The 16261-nt window shown below is 45.1% G+C and overlaps 1 protein-coding gene across 1 annotated transcript in view; it reads left to right on the forward strand.

Annotated features, from left to right (window-relative positions):
* LOC144945871 (transcription factor 12-like) overlaps positions 1-16261 on the forward strand; it is a 100997-nt gene that overhangs the window by 19053 nt on the left and 65683 nt on the right. The window contains exons 5-7 of the mRNA XM_078874477.1: positions 1247-1370; positions 14687-14742; positions 15204-15363. Of these exons, the coding sequence (XP_078730603.1) occupies positions 1247-1370; positions 14687-14742; positions 15204-15363 (340 nt within the window). The remainder of the gene's footprint in view (positions 1-1246; positions 1371-14686; positions 14743-15203; positions 15364-16261) is intronic.

Raw genomic sequence — 16261 nt, forward strand, 5'->3', positions numbered from 1 at the left:
GAACAGACTGCATAGTGGTGGTGATTATTGGAAGCTGGATGCAAGAAAACAGCGAGACATTATATAGTTAAAATACCAGCCAGTAAACAAACATTGTAAATTATATAGATTTACAAGCCTTTAAATGTGGCCGCATCTCTAAACACTGCACATTTCAACATTTTCCAAAACATTTAACAACTTTAGACTCGTTTTTAAGTAATAAAACTTATATAAAAATAACTAATGTGCGCAAACAGGAAAATTACTTTTCACCATTATAAATGTATGCCTCAGTGATTGGATAAACTGTAAGAATACATGATCATGAATCCATTAAAATTACTTTATATTTTTTTATTATTTTCACTCTCCCATGTGTACTCCTTTTCCTTGCTCTGTCTTAATTTAATTGATTAGTCACTGCAAATTAAAAAAAGTGCAAGCTTGTTTTTGAATTTTTTATTAAAAGGTGTTTTTCAATAATGTAACTCGAGTCACCACATACATTGGCGGTCTTTAAACGTAGAACTTTCGTAGGTGAGTCATCTACAATTTATCTACTGAGATTAGAGTCAAGATGTTGTTATGACCAAAGTCAGTAAAATAAGCATGAATAATCCCGTGGTCATAGATCGCTATTTGTGATACATCAGCAACAACAAGAATTGCTATTAACAGCGGTGGCTACCACCGTATTGTGGTTCCATGACACAACAGACCTGTATAGTCTCGAGACGTGAAGGTGACGACGTGAAGTGTGGCTATCGCGATGCCGAAAGCGCCAACGTGCGGCAGAGGTCACAACCGGGTACCCGATACCCGTACCCTACCCGATACCCGGCTACCCGTACCCAGTCGGGTACGGGTACCCGTTTGCGACCCTGGTGCGGCCGGATACGGGTACGGGTAGGCGGTGAGTGACTGGTGAGTAACCGTTTTAAAGCTTTCGTGACTGCAGGGATTCATCTTCTTGGTTCTTTCGGTAAAGTCACGTAGAATGGAAATAATAAAGTAATACAATTTTATTATGTTTTATTTTTTTTATTTTATTATTTCCATTCTACGTGACTTTACCGAAAGAACCAAGAAGAGTAACCGTTTGTCACTAATTTCGGGTAGGGTACGGGTACGGGTAGGGAACGGGTACCCGTTTGCGACCCTGGTGCGGCCGGGTACGGGTAAGGAATCAAAACCCGTTTGCGACCTCTGACGTGCGGCTCATGCCACCCCCCCCTCCCCTCTTGCTACTTGTGCCGTGCCACAGAGCTGTGAGCATAGGCGACGACACGGGCATCCTGTTACCACCGCGGGCACCACCACCATGCCTGCAGCGGAGAACGCCACTCCTCCTCCTCCTCCTCCCTCTGGCTACTGCTCCGGATTCGCCAGTGAGTGATGTCTCATATCATGCGCATTACTTTTATTTTTGCGATAATACTTGCTCACCGGGGAGCGCATCCATTGAGTCTCAAGGCTCTTATTCAGGGAGGGTCCTTCTAAGTTTCTTCAGGACTTTACTGGTTTCCCCAATAAAGTAATTTGCAAATACATTTTAAGAAATGGGTCTTGGCTGCGGCACACAATGGCCGACTTTTTTTTTCATGACATCACGGGAACTCTCCCTTGAATGTCATCACGTGTTCTTGAACATACTGTTAGGTTTTTTCGGTAAAGTCAAGTGGGTAAAAAATAAAATTAATAAAAGTAATAATAGAAATATAATAAAATAATAAATCACGACGTTTCGGAGGCAACACAAGTCTCCGTCATCAGGTGGGACCGTCACAGCTAGATTTGCTGTATCAAGTGAGGCAAAACATTTCAAGATACAAGTTCTTAAATACAAGTTAAGGGGAGGAGGAGCTTATCTGAGTGTGGTAGTGTGCCTCCGAAACGTCGTGATTTATTATTTTATTTTATTTCTATTATTACTGTCATTAATTTTAATTTAATTTTTTACCTACGTGACTTTACCGAAAAAAACCTAAGAGTATGAATCCTTGCAGTCACGAAAGCTTCAAATCTAGTGTTCTTGAACGTCCGCTGTGAGGCAGACGGCATGCGTTGTGGATTTGACTCTGTCGGATTTGAACCCCGTACCTCGGCAAGAAGCGGCGAATGCACTGCTGCTGTGTCATGTGACCGCCCTTATGTTGTCAGAGGACGTGCGTTAAATAGCATTTTGTTCAATTATTATGTTGTACGTCATAGGTTCACATGACCCCTGCAACCGCCGCAGGCTGTTAAATACATCCACCACAATGTAGAAGAAAAGTAGTCGATTCTTTCATCGAATCGGAACTCTACACCCATGGCGGAGGGGATGAGGGTGGATTTGTACACCCCAATTGTGTGGTATGAGAACCACCAAAATGCCCTGAAAGCACTCGATCTCAGCAGATTTCGGAAGCTAAGCACGGTTCATATTTTGGTTAGTACTTGCTTGGTAGACTGCCTGGAATTACCAGAAGTTATAGGCGTGGGGCTTGCAAGTTGTCCAGGAGATAGCAGCACAGCAATGGATTATTGAATCCATCTGTGCAGAGCGTCGAGTGACTCCCCTTATAAGCGTGGCGTTTTTTTTCCTCCGGGTACGCTGGTGCCCTTCCGCACGAAGCCAAAACACTCGTGAATTGATTTGGCCAAACTTCAATGTAGCAGGACCCTCCTGAAAATGTCTTGAGGCTCACTTGAGTCTTTGAAGGGGAAATAAGTGGCATTGTAAACTTGCGTTGCGGTGTTGTGAAAGCGGCACGAAGACAAGGCGACGACGGCAAAGGGGAGTGGCTGCCCTGAATTCACAATGGCTGTGTGTGCGGAGAGCATGACTCATGCCACGTGGATGAGCGTCAGGCCTATTGTTTCGAGTTATATTTGTGTGTTTGGTTATATTTGAGCCAGGGCGTGGTGGCGAGCGTCTGGCAAGGGTTCGTGGATCACATAGAGATCTGTGAAAAACACCCAAACTCTCTTGGTTGCGAGGTGACCAGGAGATGGCAGAAGTGGTTTTGTGAGCCTGCCTGTGCAGAATGTTGACCACGAGACACTAGAATATATCGTAAGAATTTTCTCCGTATTCCCAGGTTTTCTCCCACACTAAGCAAAACATTCCTCCAAAAGGTATTGCCCGAACATTCCAATGCCGGACACTCCTGAAAAATAATCTTCAGACTTGGTGAAGCTTTCCTGGATAAATAAAGGACGTCGTTATTATTTAGAAGAGGAATTCGCCTAAACATTCCAGTGCGAGACTCATGATCCTAAGGAATTTTCAAGATTTTTGTGGAAATTCCTAAGGCTCAAAAGGGCCAAACCAACACGCATCCTGGACATTGTCAATGACACGGAACAGTATATGTATAATAACAGCCCGTTTGTAATCCACTGCTGGATGAGGGCCTCCCCATGCCAACCAGATGGAGTTGTCAGACCGTACTTGATCACACAAGTCATTGCGGGTTGGTGAAGGCAGAGATCATAGGTTTTGGAAGATAGAAGTACAGTTCAACAATGCATTTTTCTGCCCTGCCCTCGGCTTACAATATACAAAGGGATTTAAGTTGCTTTGGAGGGTGGACGCTTACTGCATCTCTCACTGTAGACCACAATTGAGGAAGAGAAACATTTTGCGTTGGTGAATCATTATTTGGGTTGGTGAACCACGCATTGACACTGCCGAGACTCTGCAGGGCTGTGAGGAGACCAGGATGCATCAGTGAATTCCAGACTTGTGAGCTTCTGTATATGCACGCAGTTTGCATAGTTCGGTAACCAGCTCAATGCCCTCCAGGAAAAAAAGTATTGAGACTCAGTGAGGCTTCTCTGGATGATGATGATGATAGGCCATCTATTGATTCTCCTGACCAGGGAACGAAAGGGGTGGACTTAGTTTCCCCAGTCTCGTATTCAGCTTCCACGTGATGACTGACGGAAGAGAAGAAAGAGGTTATTGTTATTATTTCATTTTAGTTTTTTTTAGGGAGCGCCTAATGCGGCTGAGCCTTTTGACTGCCGTGACACTTTTCTTGGTCATCGTGCGTTTAGGTCGCTGCCAAGCACATCACGGCGCATTTATTCATCGATTAAAAACGATCCTTGCGGTGGCAATAGACACACGGAGCCATGCGCGTGACATACAGTGGGCTAAAGAAGTGAACTATTTTGTCCTTTGAAAAACGTGACAAATTTTTTACTGTTTGGCTGTGTCGGGTGGTGGAGGGTTACGACACATTTATAAATAACTCGATCTGACCCAAAAACCTATATTATGAATAATATTGTTCGCGAAAGCCTACGTGTTAAATATAGTAGATCTGCCAGTGTTATATTTACAGTAAGGGAGCAAACAAAAGCTGTAGAAAACAAGGCGAGCAACTTGACTTAAAGCTTTTGTGACTGCAGGAATTCATATTCTTGGGCCTTTCGGTAAAGCCACGTAGATAGCTTCAAAGAAAATAACAAAAAACTACGGCGTTTTGATCACAACACAAGCGATCGTCATCAGGATTGCTTGTGTTGCGATCGAAACGTCGTAGGTTTTTATTATTTTTTATAATTTTCTTTGAACCTATTTACGTGACTTTACCGAAAGACCCAAGAATAAGGCGAGAAACAATACAGCAGAAACCAAACAAACACAACAATTAAGAAAGCGGAGAAACGATACAAAACTGCCAGCCAAAAACAAGACAAAATAAGAATTGTTACTTTTATCGAATCATAACTGTTGATTCGTGACCATTCATGGATTCGCTGGAGGAGGGAGGGAAGTGGGTGGTATGAGGGTGATGAATTGTTACATCAAGATGCTCTGTTGTTCCGTGGACACAGACGGAGGGTGGGGGCAGTGACAGTCAGGGTGTCTTGCTGGGAATGAGAAGGAAGGAAGGACGGAGGAGTGGGAGAACATCCGGGTGCACCTGCAAGCAAGAGAAACGGTGTGGGGGGTGGGCTCTGTGGGACGCTCACTGGAGCAAGAAGCCCCAACAATGTTGGAAATGTAAACAGCCGTCACGTGGCCCCTTCCCAAATTACAGCAGACCGAGTCGATCTTAAGGGAACGTGCGAGCCAGCGGACTGCGGAAAGTCGTGCGCTAAGTGAAGACACAGTCCAACGCTTGCAGCAAACTAAGGGGGGAAGTCCGATGAGACATGCAACCCTCTTCTGTGGTGCATGCCTATTCGTGGTATTCTTTTTAAACGGGGCTCACTTCCCATGCCAGGCCATTGTTAAATTGTAGAGTGGATGAGCATCACTTTGACGGAGAAGCCGACTTGGCTGAACTATCCGCTCAAAAATAATATTTTATCGTAATACCTATCAGAAGCTTTCAAATGACGCCGTATTCGTCGAGCGGTCTAGGAGGAGTTCTGCTGACATCCAAACATACAGATTAGATGCTTATCATGGGTGTATATATCTTGTAGGCTTGTTACAATTCAGGGGCCAGGTTAGATTTAAGCATTGATTCCTTTTCGCGTCTCTTTTTTACTCAGGCATGTAACATTTGGTTAAATTATTGTCTTGTGTTTACCATATCGTATGTCAGCAGACCATGCCATGGTGGCATGCTTTCTCATTAATTTTTTAAAGTGTTTTTTTCTTCCCCTCCCCCCTTCTCTTTAATGAAGCTTCAAACTGATGTCAGGCAGACCTTGCACATGCCACCTGTGGGAAATTATTTACAAAATAAGAACTGTTTATTTTTTACTGACTGACTCTGTTAAATAAACATGCCCACTGCTTTTCGTTCAGCGTTCGAGATGAGGGCGCATTTAAACTCAAAATAATGGGCATTACTAAATCGTATTGAGTTAATAAACTTTCAATCAAATACCTTTATTTTTAACCGGGTGAGAGCCCATTGATAAGACAATTATCTCTGTGTGCAAACCCTCTTAGGGGAATTGGCCAAACTCCCCAATGCAGGAGTCTATCTGCAAAAGAGCCTTGAGATTTATTAACACTTCTGTGGTTAAATAAATAACACTTTTGCTTTTGCAAATGAGTTTGCATGAAAAAAACGGGAAAAAAATAACATCCAGGTGTGAGAAAACTCCAATAAAAATAGTGAAATGTCCTGCTGAGAAAAATAATGTAAGCTTATTTACTTAAAATAGTAGTTTAAGGAAGTCGCAATAACTTTCAAAACATAATTATTCCACAGTATTTTGTCACAAATTATAATAATAATAAATTGCACACGTTAATTACTAATGAAGGCCTCCCTGAGTCTCAAGACTCTTTTCAGGAGGATTCTGCATTGAGGTGTTTGGCCAATGCTACTGTAGTTTGGCATGTGGGAGAAAACTGGTGTTCCTGGAAAAGACCCACACTCACAAAGCGTAACACTCCGGCTCGTTCGTAGTGATATGTTCATTCACTTGAGATCACACGTGTTCCACACCATCACAAATAAATGGCTCACACCACCCTATATCACGCACCACACTATCACACAACATGGCATTACACGTGTCTCATGCCATCCATCACAAGCAAAATACCTTCGCACAGAACGCCGTCACACGTGTCCACATCCAACCTCGTCACCCACAAATACCATCACACACCGCGCCACCGCGCCGCGCCACTCTCAACAAGACTTTGTGGAGTCTGATGCACGGCCCTCAGGCCCAACACCTGACATTTCTCTGGTCCCGCGTCCCCTGCTTCCCTTCGGCCCACCCGCGTGTACTCACACGCACGCACGCGTTCACGAAGCTTGCGACGCCGCGCAAACTCCGGGGGGCGGGGGGGGGGTGTAACGGGACATGTGGGACCGCCCATGAGGAGCACTTAGCTCCAGGCTGAGTAACCCTGAATGTCCCTGGCTCAGGTGCTGCTGGTGTGTTGAGTGTTGAGTCGGGTTTAGTGGCTGGGAGGCAGGCGGTCATGACCCTGACGTGTTCAAGGCTGCCCCGGGACTTGGCCTCACCATGTGTTTTTGTGAATGAAAACGTTTGCTTTTCGATGTAAAGCTTTCGTGACTGCAGGGATTCATCTTCTTGGTTCTTTCGGTAAAGTCACGTAGAAGGGAAGTAATAAAATAAGAAAAATAAAACATAATAAAATAATTCTCACGACGTTTCGGCCACAACGCAAGCAGCCGTCCTCAGGTGGCGGCTGCTTGCGTTGTAGCCGAAACGTCATGAAAATTATTTTATGTTTTATTTTTCTTATTTTATTATTTCCCTTCTACGTGACTTTACCGAAAGAACCAAGAAGATGAAAACGTTTGCGTTTGGCCTATCCACACCGCTCTGCGCGGTTGCGTTAGATTAGTGACGCAAGTTTGCCTGAAGATGTGTGCGTGTGGGCATTACGGATGTGCTCCTGATTTTCAGGTCGTTCTGAAAAATAGGGAAAAATTAGGCCAAGATTCGATTTGTTCTCACATTTTTTTGGTTCCAATTAATTTTAAAACTGGAAGTTACGTCACTAATTTAACATAACTTCCGCGTATTTTCCCTCTAAAGTTGTGTCATGTTGCATCAATATTGTGTCATGTAGCATCAATATTAGTTCCCCTGCAGGCATATTAATATATTACGTAGATGGAAATGAATGGAATATCCAAGATCGATAATTTTTACATTTCAAACAGCCCGTTTGTCAATCCACTACTGGATGAGGACCTTCCCCATCCCGTGTGGTGTCGATTACTTGACTATCCTTCACCATGCTGGTCAGTATGGCTTTGTAAAGGTGTTGGGGGAGCATAGCATGGCAGTGACACAACAGATTTCCACTACACTGCCCTCTGCTGTCCACCACGTAGCCCTGCAGCCAGCTCTGACAACCTTTCTTTTGTTTCGATTTAAAGCTTTCGTGACTGCAGGAATTCATCTTCTTGGTTCTTTCGGTAAAGTCACGTAGAAGGGAAATAATAAAATAATAAAACATAATAAAATAATTCTCACGACGTTTCAGCCACAACGCAAGCAGCCGTCCTCAGGTGAAGAACAGGTCTGTCGGAAAGACATTCAGACGCTGTCTTTCCGACAGACCTGTTCTTCACCCGAGGACGGCTGCTTGCTTTGTGGCTGAAACGTCCGTGAGAATTATGTTATTATGTTTTATTATTTTATTATTTCCCTTCTACGTGACTTTACCGAAAGGACCAAGAAGATGAACCTTTCTTTTGTTTAACCCATGGTGGTCACCCTTTCAAACTCTATCCACATCCAAACCTGCTTAGCTTGTGAAATTTTTGCCGAAATCGGGCGTTATCCCCTGGGCTGAAGAGGCACGACACCGTTTTGCGTAATTCTTATACCCGGCGAGCGAGCGAGCGAGTAATAGTCGCGTAGGCGGCTATCAGAGACGTCCATTTGCTCGGTTTGATAATTATTAAACCCACGAGCCTTTGATCGTCAAGCGGGCCAACGAGGTCACGTTCCGGAGCGGAACATCTGGCCCGTGTCACGGCGGCATTTCTCGCAAGTGGCCCTTGGTTTCCGATCAACCAACATGCGGCGTCAGCAGCCGCTAATATTTGCCGCTTCTGTTTATAATATGAATAATGATAATCATCGGCCTTTCTCAATCGACCGCTGGAACGAGGTGGCCTCTCCACGTCGACACAATCTCTCACGATCCTGCGATGTAAGAATCCAAAACCTGCACATTCTAGGTTGTAATACTCAACACTCTTCACAGATAGATACAATCATTACCGTACTGCCATTTCTACTTAACCTTGCAGCACAAGTCATCGGAGTAAAACTGCTAAAACTATTTACATCATGACGCCTCCTTTGCCAATACCAAAATACAATCATAGGTTTTTTTTTTATTGTATTTTGGTATTGGCAACGGAGGCATCATGATGTAAATGCTTACCCAGAGGCCTCATTACTCTGATGGTGCCTTGGTTTTGAGTTGTGCGCCTTTTGGCATCCTCTGGTCTAGCACCAATTGAGACGAGGCTCAAAAGAAAGCCGACTCTGGTGTGGACCAATCAATTTCAAGTACAATGCACATATTATCAGTGTGTTTTTTACTCTTTGGTTCTTTCGGTAAAGTCACGTAGATGAAAAAAATTATTTAAAAAAAGGAATTTAGTTTTTTTCATTTTTTTTATTGTATCATTTATATTAAATTTTTTCGTCTATGTGACTTTACCGAAAGAACCAAAGAGTATGTATCGTTGCAGTCACGAAAACTTCAAATCTATAATTAAGTGTGTTTTTTGTTTGCATTCTGACCGCAGGTATTGTGGTTAATGTTAACATGATTTCTTGTAAAAAGGTTTCAGTTGTGTTGCCAGAAAAAAAGGGGAAAAAACCTATTGTATTATTACTAAAACTATATTTATTTTACCAGGTAAGACCCATTGAGCTACGTAGCTCTTTTTCGGAAGCGACCTGGCCACACATGATAGCTCAACGAAGTGGCTTATCGTGTGGAAGTGTATAGCAGCCAAATACTCTAAACTCTAAAGGCATGTTTCTAAACGTGGAGGGAAAAACCGGAGGACCTGGTCAAAGCAATAGCCAGGTGCGAACCTGCATAGCTTTCAAAATCTGTCAAGATAGATCACATTCAGGGTGATTTGGCCACGAGCAAAGCTATCAAGGTGTTCGGCTTCACTGGGATAAAAGATGGGCTGTGGGGTAAGACGACAGCCGATACGGCTCACAACTCCCAGCCTTGGTGGCCTCAGCGATGCGATTGGCTGGGACCTTGCGTTTCGCGTGACACAAGTTGTTCCGCGTTCTTCCGTATCGCTTTTTAATTGTGACACGATTGTAGCAGCAGCAGCAGCATCCCTCCCGACCAACCCCCCACTGCCTGTGTATGGGTTGGTCACACCACCTTCATTAGTCGTGCACAGTGTTCAGCAGCTGGCAGTTTAAACACAGCTAATTGATTGTGCCTTAAATCAAGGAAGATGGGATGATACGTAGGCATGCGTGCAACGGGTCACCAAATTTGGATTTGATGAATTGTGATTTGGGGTCACGGTTTGATTCAACGATTTATCATCGTTTAATATTTTTGTCATATTTTTACCGTTTCGTTCTGTTTTCTCTTTATTCTGTCTGGGTTGTACGATTCTGTTAGCTCCGTTAGCCTAAATATAACAACAGCACATCATTTGCAGATACTTTGCATGACTAGCAAAAAATGTATTCTTGCATTCAAAACTACACGCACATATCACGGCTATCAATCGATTATAAAGGCATAGTTACGTTACTAAGGGCACCCTTGAGGTTGAAGGAGGGTCGGTGTTGGTCCCTGGTGATGGTCAAGCCCCCGTTGGACCTTCCTCTGTCTTGCTCTGCAAGCCATCTTGCATGCCAACTTGTGTCCGTGTGATGATATTTTTCGATTATGTTCTTGTATCGTGGGATCTCCTTTGCCAGTACCAAAATATGAGAAGAGGATTTCCCCTGTCTCTGGGTGTGGACCAATCAGTTTCAAAGACAATGCATATGCTATCAGAGTATGTTTTTTGTTTGCATTCTGACCACAAGCATTGTGGTTAATGCAGACATGATTCCTTGTAAAAGGTTTCAGTTTGGTGTTTTAACATCTTAACACCTGTTTTGTTGCCAAATTACAGGGGAAAACATATTCTCATATTTTGTTGTAATTTACAACCATACTCTTAGGTTTTTTCGGTAAAGTCACGTAGGTAAAAATTTAAATTAATAAAAGTAAAATAAATCAAATAAAAAAATTCACGACGTTTCGGAAGCAACACAAGCCTCCGTCTTCAGGTGGAACCGTCACAGCCACCTGAAGACGGAGGCTTGTGTTGCTTCCGAAACGTCGTGAATTTTTTAATTTGTTTTATTTTACTTTTATTAATTTAAATGTTTTACCTACGTGACTTTACCAAAAAAACCTAAAAGTATGAATCCTTGCAGTCACGAAAGCTTCAAATCTAGAATTTACAACCAGTTTTATTCTAATTATGCTATCGGAATATGTTATGAAACAAAGTATACGTTCGGATCTCGCACAGAGCATTGCAACCCTTTGTGTTTGAGAACACCCACAGAAGCGGATGTCACAGAACTACCGATCTCTTCAAGTGATCTCTGATCCACACAGTCGGGGCAGCACTTTTCCACTTGCCCTGCCACATGAGAGTGAGCTTCATCGCACGACAAACCAATATATTCTGCAATTCTCGATACTATAATTTACTAAAATGAAGTGTAGAATCACATTTAATATTGCGTGCAATGGTGACCAGACAGAGACCATCAACTTGCTTCACTCACTCGAAGACCCGGTTTAATCACAAACAAGAAACGTTCATTATAGATTGTCTAAACAGACGGGAGAGTCGCCCTGCAAAGCCGTGACGCGCATCTCCATCGTCCACTCGTCAGCCGAAAGTGAGCGCGGTGTTTGTGCGATCCAGTGCACGTGTACGCGCGCGTGCGTGCGAGAGGGACCGCGGCGTCAATTAGTGGAGTAAGGAGTGGAACGAGCCGTACTGGCCCCGACTCCGAGGGCCCGCGCGAGTCCCTTACTTGCCGCGTTGGCGCCCTTCGGCGTGCGAGCATTGCCGCAGCATCTGATGGCATTTAAAACAAAAGCCGTCACATTTCGTGCGTTGAGTATTGAGCTAATTAGCATTTGCATGAAATTGCTTTCAAAAATCGCTGTTCCTGCTGAGGCAGTAATTAAGAGAAATTAGCCATTTAAAATGTGGAGGGGTGGCATTTGGTGGAGGCCAGCGTGGGCGGGGGTTGTTTTGTTGGATGGAGAAAGCGGTGCGAAGCACAGCCCGGTTGTAGATGTCATCCTCGCGGCAACAACCGCAGCCACGACCACGGCAACTGGACCCACAATGAGAGCCCACGCTCGCGGCCACGACAACCACCGCCACGGCAACGATCGTTCACAGTAGCCGCGCCGGAAGCTACCATTGCAGCTACGGCCACGGCAGCAGTCTCAGCCACAGCGACAACCATTACCGGCAACCACATCACAAGCCGCTACCACCGTCGCCACTGTCGCTGCCCCAACCACAAGATCTGCAACAGCTACTGCCACTGCCAGTCATAATGTTGCCTCCAAAAGGTCGTGATTTTTATTTTATTTTTATTTTACTTTTATTAATTTAAATTTTTTTACCTACGTGACTTTACCGAAAAAACCTAAGAATATGAATCCTTGCAGTCACGAAAGCTTCAAATCTAGATTCATAATAGTCATAAACGCAGCAGGCAACACAGCCGTCATAACTAAAACAGCCATAACCACAAACTCCTCCAGCAACAGCCACCGCCAATGTCATTGTCATGGAGCTGAGAGCACCCAGTTTCGATTTAAAGCTTTCGTGACTGCAGGGATTCATCTTCTTGGTTTTTTCGGTAAAGTCACGTAGAAGGGAAGTAATCAAATAATACCGAAAAAACCAAGAAGAAGAAGCACCCAGTTTGATAGGAACTCGGGTTCCTGCCGTCCACTGAGGGTGTGTTTGGTGAGGTCTCTACACTGTGCAGGTGTTTTGGGTCAGGGTATGTTCGGCGAGGGCATGTTGAGTGTGAGTAAGGCTTGATCTCTTCTTCTGACTTCATCCTGTCACTCATACTGTGAGCAACGCACAACCTCTGATTTGCCTGTGGGGACAGGAGGATCACCTACTACGGACAGTAATATATTCCAAGTAGAAATATCCTACAGCCGGTGGTAGCGTCGTACAGACTGGTGTGCAAGAGATGGTAGCCTACAGCAGCAGTGTGTAAGAGATGGCAACCTCCTACAGGCAGCAGCGTGTAAGAGATGGACGCCTTCAGTAATGTTAGATGTTCACTGGCCTCCATCAGGTGGTATTGTGTCAGAGGCAGCAATATGCTTCAGGTGTCACCATCTACAGGCAGCAATGTGCCGTCAAAATAGCAACGTTCTACAAGCATCAATGTCCAACAGCAGTGTTCTACAAGCATCAATGTCCAACAGCGGTGTTCTACAAGCATCAATGTCCAACAGCAATGTTCTACAATCATCAATGTCCAACAGCAATGTCCAATATCAATGTCCAACAGCGGTGTTCTACAAGCATCAATGTCCAACAGCGGTGTTCTACAAGCATCAATGTCCAACAGCGGTGTTCTACAAGCATCAATGTCCAACAGCGGTGTTCTACAAGCATCAATGTCCAACAGCAATGTTCTACAAGCATCAATGTCCAACAGCAGTGTTCTACAAGCATCAATGTCCAACAGCAGTGTTCTACAAGCATCAATGTCCAACAGCAGTGTTCTACAAGCATCAATGTCCAACAGCAGTGTTCTACAAGCATCAATGTCCAACAGCAATGTTCTACAAGCATCAATGTCCAACAGCAATGTTCTACAAGCATCAATGTCCAACAGCGGTGTTCTACAAGCATCAATGTCCAACAGCAGTGTTCTACAAGCATCAATGTCCAACAGCAGTGTTCTACAAGCATCAATGTCCAACAGCAATGTTCTACAAGCATCAATGTCCAACAGCAGTGTTCTACAAACAGCAATGTCCAACAGCGGTGTTCTGCAGCCCCCGCCTCGTGCGAGCGTCGTGGTCTCGTGCCGACGCGAGCCCCGCTGGCAGGGGCTCCTCGCTCACACTCGCGCGTGTTCTCAGGACACCGGGCTGGGAGGGCTGTGAGCTGGGCTGAGGGGGTGGGGTAAACAAAGGTTCCCTGAGGGAGCACACCTGTGCGTTCACCGTGGGTGGGGGTGGGGGGATTTGCGGTGGCAGGTGAAGGCACCCACTCCTGCATGCTTGCCCAGCATCGAGACAGCCGCCAGATTCATGGCGGTTTGCAGACTGAATGCTACAAAGCCAGGCCACCTCCTTCACCAGCGTGCACTGACCAGTGCGGCGGAGTATGGTCAAACACCCCCAGCGGCAGACATGGCGCGGGGAGACCATGATCCAAAATGTAATTAACAAAGAGCTCCATAATTTTTTTTATTTTGAGTGTTTTACATGTTGATTTGTAATGATTGTATTCATCGTAGGCACGTGGGGATTTATTTATTCACGGATTAAATTGCAATACATTACATTTTGTACTTGTATAACATCCGAATGCAACGTCTGAAGACGCTGTACATAGGCTGGGATAAAAATGACAATCTTGTGCATGGACTTCATCAGCGGCAGGGGTTTGATAGCTTGGATGGCTGGGGAAGGACTTTTCAGACCTCAGGCACAGCAGAGGAGAATGAGAAACCTCCCATTTAGCGAATGTTAATTGGGGGCTTCGACAGAAAACCGTGGGTGCTGGAGCAAAGAGTGGGTGGAGGAAAGGAGAGTGAGATCTTAGGAGAGGGGTAGGCAAGGGTGAGTCCATGAATGATCTTATTTTCATGGTACCTGCATACAATTGTGTGTATTAAAAGGTATTTATGACAATTATCTACGCTAATCTACCATTCGTGAAGTCGAATGGACAAGACAGTACAAACAAGACCAAAAAAGAATGATTCTTGAATTTAATTGTGCCCCCCCCAAGCATGGCAATTCATGGCATCGCCAGGAAGCGTGAGTCATTGCATGTTTGGCGGTTAGCGCTATGTGGGAAGTCAACAGTGACTTTCCCTTCCATATCAATGTGTACATTTTATTTACTACTGGCTCAGGGGTGGAGGAGACACAAGGTGAATGCTGCTACAACCTTGTTTTAGTGGGAAACCACTTTGCATTTTTGATTCTTTGCTTGTTCATGTTCGGTTTGACTTTCAGGCAAGGCGACTGGGAGAGGCTCTTATCCTTTGTACGACCGGGAGTGCTGCTCACAGGTGGAAAGATTTGTACGCACCAAGTCTGATACAGCACATCACTCACCCAGCCATATGCAGCACGGCACTTACCCTGTTCTATGCAGTATGGCAGCCACGTGTGTGCAGTGTGTCGCACGTATAGCTGTTTTTGCGGCGTTTGGGGTGTGTCCAGTGTGCGCGGTGCATTGCGTTTGTGTTTTCTGCGTGGTGCGTCGTGGTGCTCTTTGTGTGCATCACGTGTGCTGTGTGTGCTGTGCGGTGTCTGTGTGTCATGTTTGTGCTGTGTGTGTGTGATGCGTTACGCGTATTCCGTGTGTGTTGCGTGTCATGTAGATTATGTGCTGTGTGTGTGTGTGTGCGCATGGTATCTGTGTTATGTGTTGTGCGTATTCTGTCCGTGCTGCGTTCATTGGTTTGGCTGTACGATGCGTCACGTGTGCATGCTGTGGCTTGTACGTGCACTGCGCTCCCGCCTCTAGTCTGAGCCGGCTGGACAGCTGTGTGCCGCCCCGGCTCTGGGGGGGCGGCTGCCTCCTCCTCCTCTTCACCCCAGGGCACAGGGCACCGCGTTCTTCCCTGCCACGAGGTCGGACGATGCCCTCCTCCATCGGAGGCCTCCGCCAAACCCACCGGCCCTCGGTAAGTCAAGGCACTACCCAGTGGCAGCACAGCGTATGTATGTATATTGAACTTCTTTTGTACCTTACATAGCCAACCGTGCTAACCTGGGCACAGGCAGGCAGGACTTCCCTTGATACCCCTTTTTCCACCGCACAACTGAACTGTGCCAGGGCCGTGCCGAGCCTGCCAGGCGCAGATCAGGAGGCACCACGTTTTTCCATCGTAGAAGCCAAGCCGTTAAGCTGACGAGACGCGCAATGAACGAGTCCTGATGCGTGTATCGGGTGCGTTGACGTCACACGGCAATGAACACATCAAATAGCCCCTTGCATGGCCCAGAGCCTAATTCAAGATGTATTGTGAGGCCATCATATCGTGGCTTGGTTCTAGCTCTGCTTGGGATAGCGCCAGTGGAAATCCACCTGTACCATGAGAGGCCCACTCTGTCTTGACTCAGATGTGCCAGTCGAGTCGTTGTATCTTTTATTTTACGAGGAGACGAAATAAATCCATTGAAAGACATGAAACCAATGCCTCCTTTGCAAGCGTGACCTGCATTACGTCAAGACATGTTCGGTACAAAGAATATTTAAGGCCAAATATAGGCTCAAATTTACAATAATTTGATAAAAATTCAAACCAGCCTGAGTAAAGATGGTGAATTACCCGTTACAATGTTAAAAGTACAAGAAGGATAATGTAATTTCTAGAACGGAAAGTGACTATGTTAGGTAAGTAGAGGCAATGGGGAAAATTGCGCAGTCATCAAATGTAAACACACTGGCTTAAGGCACCCATTAAAACATTAAAACAAAGAAGTCTAAGCAAAACATTTACAAAAAAAATTGTCAAGTACGTTTTCTTCAAGCTCAGCTTTGCACGGATTGAATTTAGATGCCGTTCAGAGACCAATTGA

This window comes from Lampetra fluviatilis, chromosome 39, assembly GCF_964198595.1.
Source record: "Lampetra fluviatilis chromosome 39, kcLamFluv1.1, whole genome shotgun sequence".
Classification (NCBI taxonomy): domain Eukaryota; kingdom Metazoa; phylum Chordata; class Hyperoartia; order Petromyzontiformes; family Petromyzontidae; genus Lampetra; species Lampetra fluviatilis.